This window comes from Uloborus diversus, chromosome 1, assembly GCF_026930045.1.
Source record: "Uloborus diversus isolate 005 chromosome 1, Udiv.v.3.1, whole genome shotgun sequence".
NCBI classification, from domain to species: domain Eukaryota; kingdom Metazoa; phylum Arthropoda; class Arachnida; order Araneae; family Uloboridae; genus Uloborus; species Uloborus diversus.
In genome coordinates, this window is record NC_072731.1 from 173020031 (window position 1) to 173032058 (window position 12028).

At 32.2% G+C, this 12028-nt stretch overlaps 1 protein-coding gene across 2 annotated transcripts in view; it reads right to left on the reverse strand.

The window, feature by feature from the left end:
• Positions 1-2773: 2773 nt before the first annotated feature.
• Positions 2774-12028, reverse strand: part of LOC129233573 (protein ABHD11-like) — a 31358-nt gene continuing 22103 nt past the window's right edge. For both annotated transcript variants that reach the window (XM_054867587.1, XM_054867594.1), the window contains exons 4-6: positions 11510-11695; positions 7309-7508; positions 2774-4063 (exon numbers count right to left, since the gene is read on the reverse strand). In XM_054867587.1, coding sequence (XP_054723562.1) covers positions 3907-4063; positions 7309-7508; positions 11510-11695 — 543 coding nt within the window. In that variant the 3' untranslated portion in view covers positions 2774-3906. The remainder of the gene's footprint in view (positions 4064-7308; positions 7509-11509; positions 11696-12028) is intronic.

Here is a 12028-nt window from a genome sequence, read left to right on the forward strand (position 1 = left end):
TGGGAATCACTCGCGTCGCTATTTTGTTGGTGCGGGCCCTCACTTCGTAGACTTCGGTCATCGACGTCAAAATTATAATTCACATACTCAGCAAAAGATAATTTTTTGTGTAAATAAAGTATTATTATCTTTTTTTTTTAAGTGTAAATTGTCATATAAGGCTTTGCTATCGTACTAAAGAAAAAAATAATAATTTTGTTTCGATGTTAGTTAAAATATCGGTAGTGTTCCTATCAAAGCCGGTGATTGCTTTGGCCAATCAAAAATTTGACAGTTAGCCTTGCTAGGGTATATGGCCCTTGCTAGGAACTTTTTCAATTCATGGATAGATGAACGCTTAGTTTTTAGTTATAAATACGTGCCGGGAAAGTTGAAAAAATGTTTTATGTTTATAATATTATTTTTTATAAGGGTTATTCAACTTCTTAACTCAGGCTGAATAGATATTTCTTTTTACATTATTTTATTACAGATATATCTTTAAATTTCTCTTATGGAAAGGTTATTTCTGTAAATATGGCTATAAGAATAAATCGGTAATAGTATAGATGATTAAATTTTTTACGCATTATTTCAAATTTCAAGAATGTCAGGATCAAAACCTAGAAAAAGAGGAAGTACATGAGATGACAATTGTTTGAAATGCGCCATGGAAGCAGTACAAAATAATCAATTGTAATGCTGCAGCGTTACAATTCAGCATTCCAAGACGCACTGTTAGAAACTATTTATGAGGTAGTGATTGTTATTTTTTAGATAAAAAAAAGCTTGTCATAGATGGTAATTGTTAGTTTGGCCTTTTTAGGACTATGTTGACCTTACAAAGAATGGACCCATATGAAGGCCATTATGGGTTAATTTTTTTTACTAATTTCATTCTAAAAGGCATTGGCAACTTATTTATTATCGATACTTATTAATGTATTTTTTAAACAATTTCCGATGATGTTCAAGAAATATTTGTTGAGTTTTTTTGAAGAAGATTATAGTATGTTAAGCATGTAATGTTTCGTTTTAATGAAAGAGCTGTTTATGTAGTTTTAGTAAACGCGGATAGTTTATTACAACTGGTATTTTAAGTTGAAAGACTGATTTAACATATTGGCCTTGTAAGGAGCTCTGTTCATTGCAATGCCGTTTGGAAGAGGTTAGCAAAAGTTAAGTTTAATATAAAGTGATCTTATCTAAAATTTTAAAAATAATAATTTATATGATACACAATGAAACAAAGTGTTCATCAATAATTTGTTTCTTTCGTGTATGCAGTAATTGAACTTATAAAAACTGTTTATTTGTTACAGTGGCCTTCCATGGTCCAAAAAACTTAAGTTTCCGTAATAAAAGTGTTGAAATCATTCCTTGATAGGGAAATAGTAGCAGCATTACAGGGAATTTGGTTTTGGGGCGTAACATTGATAACAAAAATTAGAAAACTTAAAATGTAAAATGTATGAACCATACCTGGTTCATACATTTTACATTTGCATTCTGGACATACATCATATATTTTATTGTACCGGAACATAATACAAATCCGGTCTCCTCTACGGATCAGATACTATTTTGTCTGGCCAATGGCGTCGTTTTATGTGTCAGATGAGAAAACATTCAATTTTCCATTGCCATGACATGATAACTGATAGGGAAATGCTCTAATGAAAGCAGCATGCTGGAGATCAATAAGTTCTTGCGTACGCCTGACCTTTCTGTGCTGTAGCATGAGCTATTCCGATTACCAAAAAATGTTAAATACTGACTTACATCACTTGCAGAGAGAATTTCCAATTCACCAATTTTGGCAGTATGGCTATGACTCCATTCTCATTGCAAAATTCTGCTGGGAATTGTTTTTAGGTTATGGGATGCATATCAAGAAATGGTCTGCTGTTTCGCTAGATACCAAACTTCAGGAAAATATGTTGGGAAGCCTTAGTAAGCGATGTATGTAAAATTTGGCAGTCTGTGGCAGAAGCGCAGGCCACCATCGATGAAGTCTTGGACAATATTCATGCCAGTAACCTTCTAAGATTGGTAAGTGGTGTGCCACATTATGTTACGTATTTCAAAATGTATAAACATTTCAAATTCATTGGCTGTTAACTTACTTTAGTTCAATTCCGTGACAATTTTTCCTTTTTTTTTTCCACGCATTCAATATTTTGTACTGCCAGAGGTATCTTTTTAAAAAATAGTTGTGTATTATGTTCGTTAAATATTCGTTTCGTACTCAACAGTTTGTTTCACGCTGAGTTACAGCGCGAATTAAGTTGATGCTGTTTTGTGGGACACATCTTTAGGCTGAAAATAATGCAGCATGAGATGCCACATTCATAATACTAGAAAATGGCGCACTTGTGATTCTATTAGGAATTTTGTGATTCTGTTGGAAATTTTGTCATTCTGTTGGAAATTTTGTCATTCTGTTGGAAATTTTGTGATTCTTTTAGACATTTTGTGACACTGTCGGAAATCATGTTGCTTATCAGCTGAATAAATGTTTAAATCATAGGGTATGTCACAGCTGTTAAGTTCCTCAGTCTTAAAAAACATTTTATTGCATTCATGTCATCTGATAATCCTAAATTCAAAAGACACTGTTTCTAGTACTTTGTAATATTCATTTCAATTAAAAGCATAGAATAAAAAAGCAACAGGTGCATTTAATTGTACAAATAACAATCTACTCTCCCTCCTTCCTCGTGTTTCTTTTTTAGTCGTTAACTGTAAAAAATTTCATAAGAAAAAAGAAAAGAAAGATGTATTAAGAATTATTTCTAATTTTTTATTATAAAATTCTCCAGTACAAGTCAAAAACATAAATATTTTGAATATTTACATTGCATCATATTTACATGTATTTTTCTTGAGAATGAGACACATTTTAAAAATTTATAGAAAAGCTACAAATTGGGGTATGAAGATGCTGTTTGTGCGATAATTATTATTGGTTCAAGAAATTTTTTATAACATCTTGAAAAAAAAGGGGAAAAACTGTAATTATAAATAATTGCTGTATCCTCCCAGTAAGAAAAACAAATGTCATGCGAGGTGCTTAACCATTGTATAAAACAGAAAGCTTTCATTACCAGAGTTCAATGTGTGTACCAGTTTAGGTACATGAGATAAACTTGAGTAACGTCTAGATGTGGTTCGAGGTGTAATTTTTCTTTACACTTTTTTCTTCTTTTTTTTTGTTTTAATTTTTTCTCTAACGATGTCCTAAAAAAATTCTTGAACCTGTGATGTATTATGGCGCAAACCGTCTGTTTAATGTAGTGATTAAACATCTCACATACCATTTGTTTTCCTTACTGTGACGATACAGCGATTACTTATAGCTTTTCTTTACACTTTTTTCTTTTCTCTTTTTTCTTCTTTTTCTTGTTTTCCTTTTATTTTTCTTCTAAGGATGTCATTAACAAATTCTTGAACCAGTGAAGTATTATAGCTCATACCGCATATTCATGCGAATTTCTTGCTTATCTATGAAATTTTAAAATATGTTGAGGACTTTTCGGACATCCTACTTTATTCTGAAAGCCATAGGCGTGTACACTTCATTGGAATTGAGGGTAACACAAACTACCCACTGTCAAAGGCTTTAAAGTATAGTGGGGGTAATTAACGTTAAAAAATGGGAAACTTATGTGACCACCATGAAATATTTTAGAAAATTAAACACATAAGAATTCTTTTTTTAGATTTCTTATACATTAAGTCCGTAAATTAAAAAAGGCAAACATGTCTTATTTCGCACCGTCGTTTGTGTATTTTAGACTAGTGAGGGTACCACGACACCCTGAGTCATTCCACTGCACACGCCTGTGCTTTATGTTTCAACGGAGATAAAAATACAAAGTAACCCGTGAAAGAAAAAAGTACTGAACTGTTGCTGCGTCCTTGTGATCAGTATTTAGATTTATTTTCAGTATGTTCCTGGATGAAATTCACAACTTCATTAACAAAAATGTCTGGTTTTTCACTGTGAATAAAGTGGGAAGCTCCTTCTACTTTTCGTAAAATTGCTTTAGGAAACAATTGGGGAATCCTTTTGTCCTTGTATCTGTAAAAAAGTGAGTAAGAATTATAGGAAAATGGTAAACACTGTTTTTAGATATTTGTCTTTTTTTTTTCTAATACAGTGTAACAAAAGTTGATACAGAAATTGTCTCAAGCTTAGAGATAAAATAAGGGAATATATCTAACATTAAGACAGAGCAAGCTATATGTGGCATTTGCAACAAAGCACAGATTAAAAAGAGTACCATCATTCTAGAAAATGTTTTTTGTTGACATACAGTTCGATTTTAAAGGGAAGATAGAGATTATTATTATTATTATTATTATTTTTGTATTTTTTAAATCTGAAATTATTTTTACCTTTACTTGGAATTATTTTACTTACTACATACATAGGATTACATTCAGTTTAAAGAACTCAAGGGCCTTGCGAGGGGTCCTTACCCCCTGAACCTTACCCTTGTCTGCGCCACTGCTGTAAGTGCTGCTATACAGCAGGTTTTTTCAAAAAATCAATGAAACCTACCTATGGAACCTGAACTTTCAATGTGTTTTTCTCAAAATTTTAAAAAGTGTACTTATATCCCTACACTTCTTACTGCCACATTTGTGGATGACCTCATTAGAGATTTTAATTCATATAAAAGTTGTTTACATCCTAGAGATTTTTAAATAAAAGACTAAGTGCAGACTAGAAAAGAGAAAATTTATCAGAGTAAATCTTTTGCATCATGCAGGCTGATTAACATCTAGTTCTATAAAAGCTAAGAAAGCATCGCATAGATTATTAATATCTCATTTTAAAGAAACTGGATATAGTTACAGATCCTATTTAGAATATTTTATTACGATGCTAGGACTAGAAACATTGATGCGTGGAGCATTTTTTTTTTAATTTGAAAACACTGGATAAACTTGAGTAGAAAGAAAGAGGGAAACAGAATCCTTATAATATATTATTTCTGTAGCCTGTTTTTTTTTTTTTTTTTTTTTTTTTTTTTGTCGCTACGCAAGATTTTCCTCAATTCTTGATCAATTTCCTTGATTTACCCCTCATTTTAAAGCTCATCGAGCAGGCTAATGACGAAAAATAGACCCACGGTCTAAAAATTGTTTTTTTTTTCTGTAAAAAAAAAAATCTTGTTTAAAAGCATCGGACTGAGTTTTTCGGATAAATTTAGAAGTTTAACTTGTGCTGTGAGCGACAGAGCTGAATAGCTCGATCGGTCGTGCGTTCGTCTGGTAGTCAGATGACCGAGTTTTCGGGCCTGCCCTGGACGATCTGTTGTAATCTGAAAATTAGATCTATATCACGCATTACATGTACACTTACCATACAATAAGTAACGTACGTGAGGCAGTAAAATAAGTAAGCAACGCACGTGAGGCAGTAAAATAAATGATCCGGGATAGCGCCTTGTTGCAGCCTGTATAAAATGCTGATATTCGGAAGTTTTGTTTTGTTTTCTTTTTTTTTTTGTTTTTAGAGTTTTGGCTCCGGTCAAAAAATCAAAGCATGATGGAAGCAAAAATATAAGTATCAGGTTTCAGATTTGAGACTACAGGGTAATAATTTTTAGTTGAGAAAAAAAATTCGTATACAACTGAAATGTAGATTCTTTTAATGACCGTTTTTGATCCTTTGTACAAATTAAAAAAAAATACTATTCCAAATTGAAATTATACTTTTCATTTAGTTAACGTGTGAATTTTTATCAGAATAATACGAAGCAAAACATTTAAAGTACCAACAACTTAATGGGTAAGATATCATTTTTATTTCTTCTTCTTTTGGCAAAAAACAAATAGCCAGTCACATTTTTACTACATTCGAAAAGCTACGCTTAAGAAAGAACTTAGTTCAACTGATTTTGTATTTCAAACGTTCGGTTAAATGATGAACACGTGCTGCCATCTAAATCATAACGGTTCAAGCAGCCTGCGATAGCGAATTCTATAAATTTTCAAAAATAAATACACTTTTCTTCGATATCTTATCTTATATATTATTTCTGTGGACTATTTTTCTGTCGGTACGCGAGATCTTTTTTTTTTTCTTGATGAAATTCATTCGTCATTTTAAAGCTTATTGGATCGGCTAATGATGAAAAATAGACCTATGATTTAAAAATCAATTTTTCGGAAACGTCCCGTGCTGCTGCAAAACCTTGATGCAGCCTGTAATTCTTATGCAGGTTTTATTTTTTAAGCAAAATTGTAATCCAATTTTCCAATTTTGTGCGCCGCTTTCGGCGAGAAAAATATTACAATTCCACCTGTTTTTTTTTTTTTTTTTTTTTTTTTTTCATTTTTTTAAATAAAGCTTAAAAGCATTGGACCGAGTTGTTAGGTTAAATTGATAAGCGTTTTTCGGTAGAGTGTCTGGCTATCAACTAGCTGAACGCTGAAATTCGGGCCCGCCCGGGCTGTCTGCCATTATAACTAATTTAGGTTAATATTACGCATTACATATACGCATAACATACAATAAATAACACACATAAGGCAGTAAAATGAATGCGACGGAAATGTTCCTTGGTATTTCGACTTACTGCTTTTTCACGAGTAGAAATTTTAATGATATTTATGTTCGCATTAACAATACGTACAACCAAAAAGTGAGCGATGATTACATTATCACATTATTGTATTTAACCAGGTTTTGTTACTGATGTCTTCAAAATACATGCCTTCTCTTGTGCATGTACTTTTTCCCTTTTACTTTAACCCGTATACTTTTTTTCCGTTCTTCTTCATGTTGTTATTTTTTGAAATTTTTAAAGAGTGGCATGCCTTATGAAACGATTCGAAACACAGTGCGGAGTTCTGCACGGGTCGGCTAGGAATAGAATATTTTCACATACACTGCCGTGGGCAGGTAACCGGCAGTATCTGCAAAAATGAGTTTTTGAGACATTTGAATTAACGCGTTTTGGATGCAATACTAATCCTAGGAAAATGCTAGAATTAGATGATTTTTTCGTGCTTTTTTCAGCGGAAATCAAATAAGCAAGCTTTTGCAATAAATCTAAAGTACAAAAGATGAAAAAAAAAATCAAAAAAAAAAAAAATTAAGATGAAACATTTGCAGTTATTGCCCTTTACCTGCTCTTGACAAAACACTCCATTGAGCATCAACTTCAACAAATAAAATAGTAAATAATAAATTTTGATACAAATTAAGGACATTTTCTAATGGTAAGACCATATTTACAGTTAACCCTGTGTATATTGAGTTGTGATATAATACAATAAGTATGAGGATAAACGAAAAAATAGCATTCTTACATTTTGTAAAAGGATAAACTTCCATAAAGAAACATTGTATCACCTCCATAGACACCATTTAATTCGTGTTCAATTTTATTTGTTGACACCATATCAAATAATCCTTCGAGATCCCCTTGCCATTGAATGGAATTGCCCCTTATAGTAAACGGCATCATGTCTAATGAGTAGTTTTCTTCTTTGCTTTTGTCAGCAAGTTCCTGTAAAGATCACTAAAATTGTGAAACAGTTAGAATATCCAAAACATGTAAGGTAAGGTAGAAAAACGAGTTGATGTGTGCATCACATGACTTCCTTTTACTCCAATTTAATGTCATTTCCCCATTACTGGCAATTTTAATCTGATTCAATAGTTTACTTTCTAAATATCAGCAACAGTGGCCAAATTAAAACAAATTTAAAAGAAAAAAAACCCGCTAAATTTGTCGCCAAGTTGGCGACAAAACTTGGCGACCAAACTGGCAATATATCGCCAAGTGTCCGCCAAATTATAACACCACTTGAATTTACATAGAAATTAACAATGATTTCCCCCCAAAAAAGGGGCAAAATACCCCTTTAGAAACACCCGAATGCAACCAAAAAGAAGAGGTGCACAACTAGACCCCACTAGAAGTCTACGTACCAAATTTTAACGTTCTTGGACCTACCGTTCTAGAGTTATGCGACATATATACGCACATACATACGTACATACAGACGTCACGAGAAAATTCGTTGTAATTAACTCGGGAATCGTCATTATGGATATTTCGCGTGTCTATACGTTCTTAAGCATTATCCACGTGTGGTCGAGTCAAAAAAAAAAAAAAAAAATCAATATTTATTTGGGGGTGAGTAAAATGGAAATTAAGGTCCATTTTTGAGTTAAACTTTTTTTTTGCGAATACAATACTTCCTTTTTTTTTTAAAGGAAGTAAAAAGATGCACAACATGTAAGGTAAACGCATTAGTAGTGGCAGCAGTTAAGCATATTTTCTATATTTTTTTTAACTGTGGGTCTACAATATCAATACCAATTTTGAAACTCAATTAGTGTATTATAGCCCAACTCTTTCTTATACGTCCCAGTTTCTAAAAATGACAAAATTTCAATTTTTTATCAATTTTCTCCCAAACTTCAAATTTGATATATTAGTCGCCACACCAAATTTGAAATTTTCAGTAGTGGCCATCTGACATTCTTTCTCTAGAATTTACATTACTTACTTTGAATTCAAATAACAATTGGTTGACGGTTTCATTGTATTTTTTATTCTTATTTCTTTTAATGATTAAACAACATAATTTAATATTTTTTTAACTATGTATAGTGTAGATAAAGTCGGAAACAACGTTTAAAAGCACATATAAAATATTGAAAAGTTTTAAAATGCAAACATGTTTCAGAGAAAATAGCCTCCTTCCGCAGTACAAAGCAAGCAGATGGGATGGAACACGGTTTATCTGACGGGTCATTCCATGGTGACTAACGTAACATTCGCAGCTGATTTTCAAACTCTTTTTACTTACACCGGGAGTAAAAATGAATGTGTTTTGGTTTAATATGCAGATTTAAAATGTAAAAGGTGACTATTTTTCATTTCTACCAAGAATTTGAAGCAAAATAAGCGCTGGCAGGTGTTTTTTTACCAAAAAAGGCATCGTGATTAACGTAACATTTTTGCAACCCTGAGAAACAATGCTTATGTTACCAGGCAAATTTTTCTGAAACTTACGCAGGCATTTAAAATTAGCCGATATATTTGTAAGAGGTAAACAATCTATTTTTAAAAATGTACTACAGATTTGTTACAAATGAATCTTTTTTGGCCCTTAATGGTACTTTTACGAAAAACTGTGTGTGACTAACGTAACGTGACTAACGTAACCATCGAATAACAAACAATGAATGCATATAAAAAAACTCTTTATAATTAATTTCTTGCTCTTATTCTACTTTTACACTTTTTAGGAACCTTCTTTGTGTTGCATTATGGTTCTTTCTTTACTTTTTTTTTCTATAATAGTGTAAGAAATTGAATGGAAGGATTCAGTTCAATTAACTCAATTTGAATGTGCGAAAAAAAATAAACAAATAAAAAAAATTGCTTTTACAAACTGAATAACATCATTCTTGGGCTAATTAAATCCTAAATATCGCTTTTAAAAAATTAACTGTGCAAATTGACAGTTTCCGCCGAATTCTAGTATTCTGCCGATATACTAGTTATCGTCGAAACTCCGTAGCACTTTTCAATGGCATATTATTTTTTAAGGTTTACTGATTCATCGAACTAATAGTGTTGTGCATGCTTTTGAGTTAAAATGTAATATTGGAAAAAAAAATATTCGAACGTTTTTGCAGAATGCATTTAAATTCCAGATATCACCGCAAAATGTTTGAATTTCTAAATGATCATTCTTGCATTTTCTGAAATATATGGCAGCAGTGCTTATTGTCACTGAATCATGTAACATCTTCAAATGTTTTCCAACGAGCAACCATTACTTAATTTTAATAACAGGTGGACATGTATTTTCAAAAATAATAGAGACGTTCTCTTTTGTTAAGACTGTATTTCTATTAACTTAATTCTTAAGCTTAGATTCTTGTGTTGAATGCACCTTCAGCAGAGTACTCAATTTGTTTAACTCACCTTTTTTCTTTTTTAATAGTTCTTTAAATTGGAAGTATCTTTATAAAGACATTTAAAAAAGTATTTTTTTAAGTAAACAGAAGGTCTATACAATGTAATTTTACTGGTATTTTTCATCCTTTATATTTTTAATCAATATAGAATGCCTGCAGTATTCAAAATCGTTCATGAAAATGTACATTAAATTAAATAAGTTTTAAATATCAGCAGTCATTTTTAAAATGTTACGTTAGTCACATGCAAACTGTTACGTTAGTCACAGCTCAAATGTTACGTTAGTTGTCACGAGCACTCGATAGTTTCGGCATTGATTGTTGGCAACACAGACACCTACAAAAGGGCGTTGCTGTATTGGCTCGTGGCCCTTTTTCGAATGTTCGTCAGCCGTCTATGTTGAGTTTTGAACTGAGCCGTATTTGCTCAACCTTTTGAAATGTGCCATCCTTTTTACACATTTTTCAATGTACATATGTTCCAGTTACTAATTAAAGTTCTAACCAGTTTAAAATGTTGAACTGTCGTTATTTCGTATCGAATAGAAAAATTTGCTCTCCCAAATAGTCAAGCTATTTCGATGATGAATTGAACATCAATCACACTAATTATTTTATATCTACTGATACTGAAATAAATATTTTGCACTTTTTAAATAGATATGACACAGATGTAAGAAAATAAAAAGTGTTGTTTGGTTCAATCATCTGGTTTAGTTTTCAAGCAGAAAATAGTACATTTTCGTGACTAACGTAACGTAAATATTTACAGTGAAATAATCAAAGTAATTAAAATACTTATCTTATAGTGTATGCAAAACTAACAGTGAATTTTATTGGGCCAACATCTAATCATTTAGAATAAACATAGTTCTTTTAAAAATTTGCAAAACATTTTGCATTACACAAGAAGACGTAGACGCATGTTTTTTGCACATGTTAAGCCTTTTCTACAACCTCGCACGTTTAGAGCCGGAACAAAAACACCGAATTAAATTTTTGGAAACTGTTACTGGATTTAAGTACTAGAAAGTATGCTGAATGAAATGATAGGTCACAATTAAGGCTTTGTGGGAAAAAAATTTCTGAGGTTGAGGTTGACATTTCTATGGAATGACCCTGACCGTGTTCCATCGTATTTAGTTGCTCATGTTAGCCTCTAAATTAAGCAGTCTCATTCATACGAGCCAATTCCATAAAACAAATGGTTGAACTCTACTGGGTCAGCATCACTAAAATCCGCGGATCAAATCCCGCGGCTGACACGTCGCTCACTCCGTATGCACAGTCCGTAAGTCACAGTACTTTCAAGAGAAAAATTACAGTTATTTTCTTTTTTTTGGTGCATAATTTCACAGGTTTATTTTGATGAGAGACTACAATCTCAGTGCCTTGCCCCTTTTACGCATGATACTTTTTTTACACGTATAAACAACACATGAAAGAATTTACATCACAAAGAAAGGAAAGTACAACCGGAGAAAGGTGGGAATCAAACCCACCGCCTCAAGTGTGCCAATGGCAAGCAGTCACTCAGACCGCTCGGCCACTGAGGCCCCTTATACTTACTTCTGGACATAAGTTAAATAGAAATTTTCGAATACACTCTTTGGCTGTTGTTAAGTCTGCTCCTTCTGGAACAACATTCAGTGCTTCTCGTCCTCCATTCAACAATTGAGCAACTACCCCATCTGGTGCCGGTTTCAATTTTTTCGTGTAAGTATCTTCTAAAATTAGCATTTCAACTTTGTGGGGCTTAATAAGTGAAAAAAATCAGTTAGCAATGTCTAGGTTTATAGAAAAGTTACTTGAATTCAATAACCTTACATTTAAAACAATAATATCAGTATTAGTATTGTTATCATAATCATCATCATCATCATAGTTATCAATATCACTAGTATTATTCTTACTAGAAAATCGCCTGTCAAGATATGACGGTTAAAATTGCTTTAACATTTGAACGGAGCAATGGCCTGTTTGGTTATATTTTAATAGTGGAAAGTTTATTCCTAACTCCAGTGAATTAACTCTAAACTCCATTAAATAGCGTTCATAGTTGATAGCTATTTCGTTTCTTCATTCCCC